Source organism: Anoplopoma fimbria, chromosome 3 (assembly GCF_027596085.1).
Source record: "Anoplopoma fimbria isolate UVic2021 breed Golden Eagle Sablefish chromosome 3, Afim_UVic_2022, whole genome shotgun sequence".
Lineage (NCBI taxonomy): Eukaryota > Metazoa > Chordata > Actinopteri > Perciformes > Anoplopomatidae > Anoplopoma > Anoplopoma fimbria.
In genome coordinates this window covers 25,566,225-25,580,300 of record NC_072451.1, presented here as the reverse complement: position 1 = coordinate 25,580,300, position 14,076 = coordinate 25,566,225, and the positions used below count along the sequence as shown (strand labels likewise).

At 39.8% G+C, this 14,076-nt stretch overlaps 1 protein-coding gene across 2 annotated transcripts; it reads right to left on the bottom strand.

Moving 5' to 3' along the window:
* Positions 1 to 1,076: 1,076 nt before the first annotated feature.
* ap1m1 (adaptor related protein complex 1 subunit mu 1) lies at positions 1,077 to 12,769 on the bottom strand. Of its 2 annotated transcripts, none has more exons than XM_054625527.1 (12): positions 12,553 to 12,769; positions 11,094 to 11,250; positions 10,900 to 10,967; positions 10,644 to 10,774; positions 9,973 to 10,120; positions 9,643 to 9,769; positions 9,200 to 9,342; positions 7,300 to 7,371; positions 6,890 to 7,048; positions 6,524 to 6,649; positions 2,321 to 2,396; positions 1,077 to 1,911 (listed from the first exon to the last, which is right to left on the bottom strand). In XM_054625527.1, exons 1-12 carry the CDS (start codon positions 12,592 to 12,594, stop codon positions 1,889 to 1,891), a joined length of 1,272 nt encoding a protein of 423 aa, XP_054481502.1. In that variant the 5' UTR covers positions 12,595 to 12,769; the 3' UTR covers positions 1,077 to 1,888. The 2 variants fall into 2 exon arrangements, with proteins under 2 accessions (XP_054481502.1, XP_054481510.1); XM_054625535.1 differs by having other exon boundaries at positions 9,200 to 9,339.
* Between the last annotated feature and the right edge of the window lie 1,307 nt (positions 12,770 to 14,076).

Genomic DNA, 14,076 nt, shown 5'->3' with positions numbered 1-14,076 from the left:
AAATTGAACGTGGTCTGAGTAGGTGTTATTGTCAGACATACCTGTCATTCAGATCACTGCTGGATAGGACAAGTATTCACATGCTTAACTGCACTCCAATGCGGGTGCTCACTCAAGAGATCAGATCTGCAAGTCTGCAAAAAACTCAACGAACTCACTTTTCTCCACATTCAGCAGATTCAACGACTTGCTTTCTCACACCGTCTCGAGAATGACAGGAAAAAGCTGCTTGAAATCATCTTCTATTATTGTAATATTTGAGATGTTATCTCAGATGTGCTGCTGGTTGAAAAAAATAAATGATAGCTGAATAAAAAACAGAACTCTAGCAGCTTTCATGTTTTGGCTACAGGCTGGTTAACACTTCACTTGATCTTGATGACTATCGAGAACATTGACTGCCAAATAACACAGCGTTCACTCTTTTAGAAAGTGAGTCATGTTTTTTTCACAGACTGGGCACACCTGCAAAAAAAAACAGGTGCTTGCAAGAAGAATTTAAAGAAGAAAAATAACAGCAATGATAGAATCCAGTCAAGATTCTATCAAACAATCTGACAAGATAAGAATTTCAGGTCATGGTGACACAGACCTTCAGCACCTGCTTTGAGTCACATGAATTAAAAATATCACAGTCCCCTTACAGGACAAACTTAAGGAATGACCTCATGCAGGACCACTGAAGCCTGGCTTGGCAGGAACAATAGCTAGTCTGTGCTGGTCCATCCTACGTTTCTCTCTAGCACGTCTGTGACTGTTGACCGCAGCTTGAGTCACATCCTTTCCCTGCTCTCCTGCATGTTTACGGAGTGTTGGCGCTCAATTGACTATGATATCACGGGCCCTGGGTATTAAGAGTGGCACTGTTTGAAAAGACCTCCAGGACGGGGTGGAAAGAACCATCTACAACCACGAGGCCCGACACTGGAAACCCCCTCCTGTGCAGAGTTTTCCCCCTACATTCAGCATTCCTCATTGGTCTGTGGGACAGGTGACTGCAGATGACACCATGAAGCTCACTGCGATGACTGCGCTGACATCACAAACAAAATGACGCAGGGAGCCGGTGGAACAGTTTTCTCTAAATAGACATTTAATGATTTAAAAGGTGTGTGGTTACAGACAGGGAAAAGGGGAAACAGGTGTCGGGTTGGGAAAAGATGGATTTTCAACTGGTATTCTTTTTACCGTGCGACTTAAACTTAATGTTTTCTGCAAAGCTGAATGTCAGAGGAGTCAAATTGATGAAAAGCACAACAGCCATGGAGCCAGGAGGGCAATGCTCCGGCATGTGGCAATGGCATCACAGGTGATAATACTACAAAAAAAAAAGATATAACTTTGCTTTTTAATTTACAATTAGCAAACAAATAACACTGAAGTTCATTAACATGTAACAAATATATACACATAATCAACAAATGAGAATTGTGGCAGAACAAAGCAGCTTCATATAAAAAATATCCTACTCAGACTGACCGGAGAGTGTGTTGTTAACCTGCGAGGATGTGATTACAGTAACTTTAGATGAGAATTGTAACATTACTCTTTTAAACCATTTGACCCATTGTGATAAGATTGTGTACATCTCTGCTCTGTCTGTGTTGGATGTAAACATCACTCCTGCTATCCTTGGCCACGCTCACATTAGGAGCCACACGGTTGTAAAACAAAATTACTTTATATTTGATAACCTTACCTAACTGAAGGCTCCAACTAATATTTGCATTGATCAGAAATCAGTATAACTTCAACAGATACAAAAACTAAAGAAAAAAAAAAAGACAGTCCTCTGGTCTCGTGACTGACACCTGCCATTGATAGCACATTAGCGGCTCCACTCCGCCCCCTCTGATTTCCACCTGCCGACTGCCGGCTGAGGCGCTGCCTACTGGGTCCGGAGCTGGTAATCTGAGGAGGAAATGGACAAAACGTAATCAAATGGACAAAAGAAAAAAGGGAGAATCGGAGAGAAATCAAGTGGAGGCAGCTGATGCTTTCCACCCAGAATGAATGGAACACAAAGGAAATGAGATAAGGATGTTTGGCAATTAGTGGCAAACATTAGCAAAAAGGCCGACATGTGCAACCTTCGAAATTTTCGGTACGAAGATCAGGGAAGCTCGACAGAAAGAAGTTCACTTTCTCACATTTCGCAGGACGTTGCCACATTGCCTCATGTTCTACAGTGTATCCCCTTTTCATAGAACTGCCTCGGTTCAAGGCTGGTTCCCACCACATTGCACTGCATTGCCCAACTGTTGCCTAAGAGCTACACATATGGGCACGCTGCACAAGTATTAGTGAAAACATAACCTACCTCCATTTTGGGTGATGTAGCGCACCCACGGCAGGGCCTGATACCCGCTCTTCTCAATGATCTTCAGGTAGCGCACCTGTTGAAGGAAAACAAAGATGATTGACTTTTTCGCCAACAATTTTTCCAACACTGAATTCTTTGATATGAACAGTTTTTGGGGTTTGCACATCATTGCAGACGATGCAAGTTGCCGGGTTATAGTGTCACAAGAAACACAATATACAGTTATTGTCCTAGAAGCTAAAACGACCTATTCTTAAATATTTTCACAGTCTGAATGTATCCTGTGCATGGTCACAGGGCAAGTTGGAGCCCTTCCCAGCATGCACTGGAATTGATTGTAACATATTGCACAGAGAGTGGTGAGTTGCATGATGTTTTGAGAAGTTTCTATGAAAATTATGATATAGTATTTTGACTTTTGAGTCTCTGTTGTGCCTACATCACCTGCAAAGGAGCAAAGCTACAAACTTCTCAGAGCCTCCTTTCAAACCTACATTAAGTGTTCAATACTCAAAAGACACATTGTGGAGTACTCCTTTAAGCTTAAGCGAGCTGCAAACTATAGTAAGAGTAGTGCTGATGATGAGAAAGTAGTAGTATGAGTCAAACGGCGAGAAGGGAAGAAGACACAGAACAACTTTCAAGGGAAACGAAGTACATTTACATAACTGTATTTTTTTGAGTCCTGTGAAAGATAAAAAATGCACATCAGCACTATCGAGATAGAACTTTCACAAGCCATTAACTGATATTTCACCAGATCGGTGTTACAACAGAGCTGAGTTTTCGAAAACACACTCTAAAAATACCATGCCATCCCGTACATCACTGAACATGATTGCACATTGTTTTTTTCTTCATGAATGATGAAATATTACTTTACATTTATTATGGATATCATTTATATCATAATCCAACCACAATGAGATTGAGAATTTACTTTGATGGGGTATATCAGTTAATCTTGTGGTAGCAATAAGTACCTGTCACTGCTATTATAGATATTACAGACATTTCTTTCAGGCCTCAGAGTGCTTCTGCAGTAATACATATTTTTTTTATTTCTGCAGAAAATGAAAAAAACAACAACCACCAAATGGTTCTGTCCCCTCACAATAAGCAGGGATGAGAGCGGCCACTTAAAGGCTCTCTCTGGGAGACGTTTCCATGCCATGTCTCCATCATGCCCGTTCTTAGCCAAAAGTCTGGACAGACAGAGCAAGAATTTTGTGGGTCGAGTGGCGGCGGACCTCTGGTAAAGCCCTCGGTAGTGGCCGCCTTGTTATTACCTTCCACTACACAGTGAGGTCAGATAGTCAGAGAGAGAGACAGAGAGAGAGAGAGAGAGAGAGAGAGAGAGGGAGCGCCTTGGACACCAGACACATGACGACGAACACATAGACGTGGGATCACCGAGTCTGCCGTCGCAGCACTTCTCCCTGAACCCCAGCAGCCAAACATGCAGTCGGTCTGACCGTGGGTACGCAGTCAGCAAAACGGCATCAAAAGCCGTCCTCCGCAAAATATCATTATGGCTTGTAAGATGAGAAGGGAAAAGGAGGATGTTTGTTGTATCTCGTTTGGTAAGTACAGACTGCATGTGTGGTCTGGATCCATCAGGCTTTTGGTCGAAGCTATGGCCCAAAATGCATCTGCCAACTTGTTTGGGTTCCCTCAGCATCACCTTTAAGACGGGAGATTTGAAAACGTAACGACACTTGTGCTGTTATTGCCATTGGGCCAAAGTGTGGGGTTACTCCACAGCTAGTTAAATTTATAAGGTGCAGTTACGTGCATCATACACACTTCACATGTGCTCTCCCCTACACTTAGTGGTAGAGTTAAGAGGAACTTTCTCATGCTTTGATATTTACATGTGTCTAATTAAGATTCATAGGCTCTTCTCACACGTAGAGAGCGGTGTTCCAGGCCGCATTAAGAGCCTGAGACCCAGTCTGCTGTTGGCCTGTAATAAGGGAAAGGTTACTGGCCTGACACAAGAGTTCGATGGGAATATGGCTCTTAATGGGTTGCCTTTGAGATGGTGGGTGCACCACAGTGGGATTGCAAACACTGAGCAAGGAGTTTTTAAACTTTTGGTTAGACAATTTGGGAAGTAGTTAACTGCTACAACTACAGCACCAACCCTGATATTCTAGATTGATACCTGTAGATCCTAAATGTCAGTGGAAAACCCATTATTTCCAATATCACCTTTAACTTTTAGAATTTGGGTTATGTAGTTGACATGTCATATCGTCTTAAAAATGACCTTAAAAACCATCTAGCACTCAGTTTAAGTATGCACTTTCACTATAAATTAAACACATTTTTACCAATCAATGCATGTCTCAACCGTTTGATAAAGGCTTATTATAAAACTTTTTCTGGTTGTGATAATAAAAGAGTTGAAAAATACCTTGGATAATATTTTTTTATGAATGACACCAAAGGACTTATCGCTATCTTTATTTCATGGATATGCAAAGCATCTCCACGCCTCTTTGTTGCAGCACCATGACTTGATGCACTTGCTTTTATTCAAACATCTGTTCATTTATGGATTGGCAAAGATGTAAAAGGAAGGAAGGAAGGGAAAAGAAGATTACTTGTTTCAGCTGCCAAATTACCTTGGAAAATGACAAGCATTCTTGTACTGCCAAAACCACCCCAATTAAAAAGATCACATATTTCAATTATCGTGGGTTCAAGCTTCTTGTTTCCGAGTGGGCTGCATAATGTCCATAAAACTTAATAAAGGTTTTATTGACTATCATAGGAAATGTGGAGAAGCTGGAAAATATGACATCTTAGCTCTTTTGATTTCTTTCAAACAGAAGGCAGTGTTAAAAGTTAAGAAGTAAATAAAAGTGTAAGAAGGAGAGATTCAGGCCCCAACATCAGCTGAGAAGAATTTAGTTTATCAAAAGAGCTTAATTTTAAAAATAAGATTGCTATAAAAGTAGGTTTTTGAATAGGACGTTTATATACAGTCTGAAATAAATACTGTTTTAAGAATGAATTAATGCTCAATAACAAAGTTACTTTGCAGCATCCATCACGTTAAGGCTTCTAACGGCAGTGGCATTGCTAAGTTGTCCTACGTCTTTCCAAAATTGGCATTTAAATGAATCCTCCAGTATTTTAAATTTTCTGGTTTAAACATCACTTGAGAATATTAAAATTCAAAAGTTGTTGCTTAAGATGATGAAGCACAATATCAGTTGAGAACAGGTTAATTTAACACCGAGGTGGAATAATGTTAATACTTGTGGAAAACTCCTATTTTCAAATGGAGTTTGTCAAGTTGCCATCGTTTCCTCACATCCAGACATGGAGAAACATAAGTTTGTGTTACTGTGGTGCTACACATATAATCACAGGACAACTGGGATTATACAGTAAGTGTAGCCCATCTGTGTAGGTCTGTGGTCAGCAAGTTTTCATTCAAACATAGAGGAAAAACATTACCTCCTCTCTCATTTTCATGGGAATCACAATCAAATTCCAATGAATCTGCTTACCTGTAACTAAGAATGACATTTTCTATCACTGTGTTTAACATGAAGCCAGAGGGCTCAGTCCGAGATGATGAGCAGTTGCTTTCTGGTTTGTTCAACTGTAGAAATTTCCTCTACCACAATAAGTGTTTTACAGTGCTCCCTTACTGCCCCCTCTGGACAAAAAACAGGTCAAACATGAATTGTTTGAATTCCTGTTGTTGAGAGAGAGAGAGAGAGAGTTCATATGAGAGACGCTGCTCCGTACCATAAATTCTAAATCCAGGATGACAGAGAAACAACCGAGCACCGCAAGACATGTGGACTATGCATGCATGTACACTGAGCAATAGGCAAACGGCAGGTGCAGATAAACTGTGGCATTTGCTTGAACCTGCTCCCAGATGATTTATTATATAGAAAAGATGTTTGAACACAGTTTGAACCTTAAAGAGATTTAGTGCATTTTCCTGTGATAAAGACCTTTATTTTTCTGCTTTTATACTAAAATTCTCATTTTCTGTCCACTGAAAATTGAGTTTCAGCTTATTTTACCTCTAACCTTAACAAATTACTCGAGGATTTTTTTTGCAAATACTGTTTGACAGAGGTCATGTCTGTGTGTTTGTGTGTGTGTGTGTGTGTGTGTGTGTGTGTGTGTGTGTGTGTGTGTGTGTGTGTGTGCGTGAGCAGCATGTACCTGGATGCCTGAGGTGGTGAAGTATGGGATCTCAAACTTGACACTAATTGGTGGCTTCCCCTCCTTGTCTTCAGCCTCTACACTCGGAAGACCGAAGTGGGCGCGCATCAAATACTCCTTTCCACCCTGTTAGAAGTCACAACACCGATTCTATCACACAAAACTTAAACTTGATGTTCTACTTAATAGACATGATATTCTACTGTTAAGTTATTTTAAACATTATCTACAGGACAAAACTGACCCACCATAACAAGAGACATGTGAAAAAGAATCTTACAGCATTATTTAAACAAAACATAAGATCACGCAATCACTTTTCTTTTTACATCAGTACGATACTCATGAGTCATGATTAATGCTCACAGGGAAGGACTTGATCGACCAAACAATCTCGCTGTTCTCGGGCACCCATTTCACGCTGCCCACTGTGGTCTTGAATTTGGGAGAGTCAGCGTCCGTTGGCACAGGAATGTGGATCTCCACGTTGTTGGCTGTGGAGCGCCTTTTGAACTGACTCTTCGCCTGAGAGGAGAAAACAAGTAGGTCAAGTTTAACAGGATATCAAACCAGGGCTTGATGACCAGATACACAACATAAGCAACAACTAAGTCCATGAACATCAATTCAGTCACCTGATGTGATGGTTAACATACTTTGAGTCAGGATGAACTGCATTATCATCAAATCAAATGTTTCTTTGTTACTTTTCATTTTAGAGATTTGACTACAACAAGAATGTTGCTATGAATGACATGAGTGCAAAAGTGACCTACCTTGATCATGTACTCGATCCGACTGTGGGAATGTTTCTCAATGACAGATTCAATCCAGATCAAGGGCTTCACCTGAGAAATAAAAAATAGTAAACACACATTATTACTCACTATCAAACTCATTTTGAACAGGCTCTGTAACACTGAACATACATGTCTGTTTAAATAACAACACATGACACAATCACCACCTGGTGGATAGCAGATATTACTGCAACAAGAACCAACATTAAATGTTTAAGAAAAGAACATGAATTTTTAGCCATACATATATTTACTACCAACAAAAAACAACAAATAGTCATGTACTAAAACGTTGCATTGTGTGAAATCAGAGTTGTGTGCTGTAAGTGTGGCAGAGAAATCAAGGGAAAGACACAGATTGCACAAAACTTGGAAGGGGGGGATACTTGACACCCGGTGTCGTTATGTAACATGTTTCTTAGAGTATCCACCTAAAACGTATACAGTATATAGCCCGGCCGATACTAGATTTTTGAGGCAGATATTGATATTAGAGGGTTTTAAAAATCCTATTAAAAATCTGATAAGCCAATCAGATAAGCCACAAAATGTTTTGACATTAAAACAACCTTGATCCCTTAAATTTGTGTCTTTTATACATTTGTGACCAAGATTCAAACGGAGTGAAACTTTTAATGGAGGAATACAAAACTTTTAACTTGTTCATTATATTTTACCACCACTCACTCATGAAATTAGGGTGAATTTGGGGCAGAAGGAAGTATGACAGGTATAATTAAGTAATATGCAACTCTAGAATTCTTATGTTTGTATTTCATGTACCGTACATAACCAGGCACTTACTGATTAAAAGACGTTTCTTGGGTAGAGAATGTTGTGGTTTCTAGTGGCTACAACTGGAGAGCCCTTTGCTCCACTGCGCTACTTCCTTTCCTACACGCTTACTGGCAATCTTATTGTGAAACACTTATTGAGAATTTGAGGTCATTTAAATTGTCTTAACCTTAAATGCTTTCCTATAGCTTCCCCCTGTCCTTGGTATATGAAATGCTCGTGGTCTAGTTGATGATGAAGCAATTTAGCCTCATTTGAGCAAAGGCTGGTTTGGTTTGGCCAAGATCCCGTCGCTTTAGTTTTTTCTCCAGGATAGGAGTTTTGTATACTTACTGACTGTGCCTCCCGAAAAAGTTGTTGTAAACACCTTTGCTAAATAAAAGCCTTAAAAAGATATATCGCTAGGATTTACATTTTTGTAAATATTTTCCAGTCACTAGGGGGTACTGGCTGTTAAGAGTACCATTAGTTATTGTGGTGGGCTGCTAAATAAATTGAGCCAGCGGGGAAATATGCCTTGTGCTCCTGATTTTGATTCCAAATACATTGTCTGCCGGTATTTCCTCCAGCTGATTCACTGGTTGACATGCTGTAAGGACAACATGCATGCGGATATGCAAAGTCAAAGAGGCAAGGAACCAATAATCGATATAATCTCACAAAATGACCAGCAAGTGTGGTAGGATTTGGTGCTTGGCAGGCGTAAATTTGACACCCTTCCCCTTGTTAGGGGTCAGTCTAACGGACCTCCAGACCCTGCTGGTAGATCTACTGCCGGCTGTGGCGTAGTGGAGAGCAAGGTAGTTCTCCAATCAGAGCGTCGGTGGTTCGATACCCGGCTTCGGCAGTCGATGTGTCCTTGGGCAAGACACTTAACCCCAAGTTGCTCCCGAAGGCTTGCCATCGGTGTGGACTGGATGTTGCATGAATGTTAGTTAGAGTCTGATGGTGGCACTTTGATGGTAGCCTGTCATCAGTGTGTGAATGGGTGAATGATATGTAATATACTACTGATTGTAAGTCGCTTTGGATAAAAGCGTCTGCTAAATGACTGTAATGTAATGTAATGTACTGTACTCACGTGAGTGTTGAGGCGGTAGGACATGAGCTCAAACTCCCCATCCGGAGGAATGAAGGAGATGGTGCGGTCGTTCTCAAAGCGAGACAGACGGACACACTGGTGAAACTTCACATCTTCCAGCTCCACGGATTTACTCTTTCCTCCTCCATGAAACAAGAGATAAAATGAAAAGAAGAAAAGGAAAGACACGGGCGTACCTGCACTGCATTAACTGATATAAATCAGGTCTAGGTGCAATTGCATTTGTATATACCTTTAGGGCTTTTCAGATAAGTATGAGGTGACAGATATTATGTATGACAATAAGTGCCAGGAAGAATAGTCAAATTTTTCACACTTTCCACAATTTATTATCATCATATCGTCAGTCAGGTAGCGCCTCACCGGGTTCAAATCGTGTGTTAACACAAAATAACCAAAGTTTGTTATAAAACGGGACTCACTTCCAGTGTTTTCAAACAGAACCTTATCGTTAAGGCCGAGCCGCAACTCAGGCATTCCAGACAGGAAGACACGCATCTTAATGGAGCCAACGATCTCACTACGTAGAACATTACCATTGGCACTAACCTGAAAAATAGAAGGATAAAAGTGTTTCAGAGAACCCCATCATAGAAAGCATTAGCCATTTAAAGAGAGCTCTCACAGCAGCCCAGAGAAAATAAAGCAAGTTCAGATCACTAATGTTGTGGCGCACACAGAGAGGAAGTTTATAAGCACTGTGACTGGCATTCCTTAAGCAACACAGCGCTTCTAAAACAAGGAGTTCCTACCAGGAGGTTGACAGACTCGATGACGTCCAGGAAGACCTCATTCTTCCTGTACTTGATGCCCTCTGACCTCCAGGAGACAGCGTTGGTGACTGTGGCGGGGGGTCGTGGGGCGCCAGTGTCTAGCTTGTGTCCCTCCTGGGTGATGTATCTGAGAGACAAAGAAAATGTCAACATAGAGGCAAAATAGAGGAAAGGGGAAATAAACTGTCTGCGGAAGTGAGTTCCCAAAAGCGTCAAAGAAGAGCAGGAATATTTTGGTTACTAAGGAAGGATTGTCTGACTGTCCTTCCTCGAGACACTCGGGGGAAAGCCAGAGTTAGCTTACTTAATGTCTGCAGCAAGTTCAGTGTAGTCATGGAGGTCATTTACAGTACTTTATTGTGAGGACACTGAGCTCACTTTAACTTGCAGATATATAGAAATGACAATCTGTGAAACCTGATTTACACAGAAACCAATGCATAAAAAACGTTACATCAAATAGCTGGTATAATTTTGTGTGCTAAAATGATTGGTACAACAAGGAGGAAATGTCATTACAAATATTAGCACTTTAAGAACAATCAACAATGACAAGCTGATAAAATTGCCAAAGTTGATTTATTAGTTGCATCTATAAAGAACATACTTTAAGTTAATTGCAGTGGGACTATGGCAAAGAAGATACTCACTCCTGCAAAATTTTGCTGTCGGTAGTCTGAGGATAGCCAAAATCCATCAGCTCATCCATCAGCTCGTATATGATGACAAAGTTATCTCTGATGCTCTCTTCCTCCAATTCTTTGAAATACTCTGAAAAGACCTGAAAAACACAACTGCTGTTTAAGATTCCTATTTGTCCATCACTATGAACATCAAGTATATGGCTCTGTTAGTGTGGTTTACAATCTAATTCTGCTGTAGACAGTAAAAAGAGTTCAGTCCTACCTGGACAATTTTGTACAAGAAGGAGAAGACCAGCGAGACGCTAGCATTTTTCTTGGATGTTGCAACCACTGATGTGATGTGTGTTAAGAATTTTAGCTACAAGAGTTGAAAATACAAGCATCACAGCGGCCCAAGATACATAATACCAAATGTTGACAAGTTGGATGGGTACAATAGCATAAAATGAAGGATACAGTAGAGGTTATTGTGTTTAATCCACATGAAACGAACTCCTCCATGGGCCAGGATTGGAGAGAGGGTCCCCTCCTCCTCTTTGTCCATCAGAAGGGTCATGAAGTGCTCGATCTCTGACATGTCCACATCTCCCCGGTAATTTCGGCACACGAGGACCTGAAAGGAACAGATAGTATTTGTTTAGCTCTCAATATCGATGTTACTGAATGGTAGCAACATCTGCAGTTCTGTTGGTAATGTTGAGAGCTTAGCAAGGATATATTTAATAAAACAGTTATTTTAATGTTAGTTGTCAGTTACCAATGGGTAAAGTTTCTAATATACAGTACCAGTCAAAAGTTCGGACACACCTTCTCATTCAACTACTTTGAAGAATCTAAAATATAAAACATATTCTGGTTTGTTGAGCATTTGTTTGTTTACCACATAATTCCATATGTGTTCCTTCATAGTTTGGATGTCTTCAATATTAATCTACAATGTAGAAAAAAATAAGAAAAAATAAAGAAAACCATTGAATGAGAAGGTGTGTCCTAACCTTTGACTGGTACTGTATAATTTAGCCATTTATTTATTTTCAAGTGATATTTGTATTATTTATTGTTATTGTATATACTGCCATATGTTCAGGTTGGGGGAAGGTTCATTTATGTATGTAAATTGTGTTAAATGTATAAAACCAATAAATATACAGTACCAGTCAAAAGTCCGGACACACCTTCTCATTCAACTACTTTGAAGAATCTAAAATATAAAACATATTCTGGTTTGTTGAGCATTTGTTGAGAAGGTGTTTCCAAACTTTTGACTGGTACTGTAGTCTATTAAACATATTGTCATATGAGTTCATTCATTTGTATATTCTATTCATTCATCATGAGCTGCTTTATTTTGTGTAGAAACAAAACTAAATGGAAAAATCTGACATTTTAATCTACAGCCAAACACCTACAATATCAATATCGCAATAAGGCATCCAGGTAGCTGCCCTGTCTATGATGCACCTGCTTTCTTTCCTCCTGTGAGACAGAGCTGTGGGTGGCAGCAACAAACAGATGTTTAACGTGACTTTTCTGTGTGTAAATGCATCTGTATTAATAAGGGTCAGGGTCAGGGTGAAGCCTAGCATCTGAGCCAAGAGGCGTCACACTACAGATGAGTGGAGGGAGGTCTGACAGTCCCTGCTGCTAACAGCTGGTTTGTTTTCCTGTCGCTACGTGGCCTCATATTTATTCTAGTTAAACCCTCACATGACTCTGACCTCCTTCTTTAGCTTCACTTCACTGTCCTAAATCAAAGGCCACAACCTTGACACATCACGTCAACCCACGCCGGCGCATTAGCTGCTGTGCTGCAGATTAAACCGCATCATAATCTGCCAGCCAAGAATGTGTTAGCATGGCTACAAGCTAGGCTAACGCTAGCCTAGCTTGTAGCCGGTCGCCCGCGTTAGCTTACCTTTCCTTTTAAATCCAAGACATACACTGCGCTGGCAGACATCTTGAACTAATTGTACACAAGCTTAGTTCAGCTCCTTGTCAGTAAACCTATTGATAATGTTTGATAATAACGACGTCAGGGCTAAAATCAAAAAACAGACTTTCATTCATAATACTGAAAAAGGAGGAAAGCCACCCTTCCCTGTTTGGTTTGTCACAACATCCGGGTATCTGACGAGCGCCCTCTGTCGGCCCGGAGGACGAAACGTCAGATTTGATTTAATAGATGTAATCCTTTGTGAATGACTGGGGTTATTGGCATATTTTTTGATACATAGGGGTAAAATCAGACACATACAGTACCAGTCAAAAGCTTTACGACACACGCTTTACTACAAAAGATGGTACAAGGACAATTTAATAATATTCTATATCCTTATCCATGTCCATTCCATGTCGATAGATATGGGATGGGACCGAGACATGATCTTTCTGTCTATGATGTTCATGACAACCAGGACAATAGGTGACATGTTGCATCCATCAGTGACTTTGTTACACAGGTTTATACACAAAAAAACACTTTAATTTATCACAAAAGGCCAAGATAATGTAGCATTCACGTGATTAAACCTGGTGTACGCTCAATAAAACGAAATGTTTTTATCTACAGTACCAGTCAAAAGTTTGGACACAACTTCTCATTCAATGGTTTTTCTTTATTTTTCTTTATTTCTACATTGTAGATTAATATTGAAGACATCCAAACTATGAAGGAACACATATGGAATTATGTGGTAAACAAACAAATGCTCAACAAACCAGAATATGTTTTATATTTTAGATTCTTCAAAGTAGTTGAATGAGAAGGTGTGTCCAAACTTTTGACTGGTACTGTATGTTAACACAACCTTAAGATGAGAACATAGGGTTTGATTGGAAACATTATAATATGAATATAACTTGTTATATAGCCTATTTCATCCAGAAATATTCAATACAATGTCTGTCACACATTATACATTATAGAGAAAGAAAAGACTTTAACTTTTGACTGGTACTGTAGATAAAAACATTTCGTTTTATTGAGCGTGCATCAGGTTTAATCACGTGAATGATAAATTATCTTGGCCTTTTGTGATAAATTAAAGTGTTTTTTTGTGTATAAACCTGTGCAACAAAGTCACTGATGGATGCAACATGTCCACTGTTGTCCTGGTTGTCCTTAAAAAACAGCATAGACAGAAACTACAAGCTCGTGCCCATGTTTTAGTCTCATACCATTTCTATTGACATGGAATGGACATGGATAAGGATATAGAATATTATTAAATTGTCCTTGTACCATCTTTTGTAGTAAAGCGTGTGTCGTAAAATTTGGTTTGATAATGTTTGGATGATCTGCATGGTGTAATGCAATGTTCATTTATTGTGACTTTTTTAGAACACAGTGCACAATTCAGAAATAGATTACATTTGACCAAAGACAACTATAAATCCAGAGTTTGCATTTATTCCATGTAAACACGCTCTTCCATTGTGT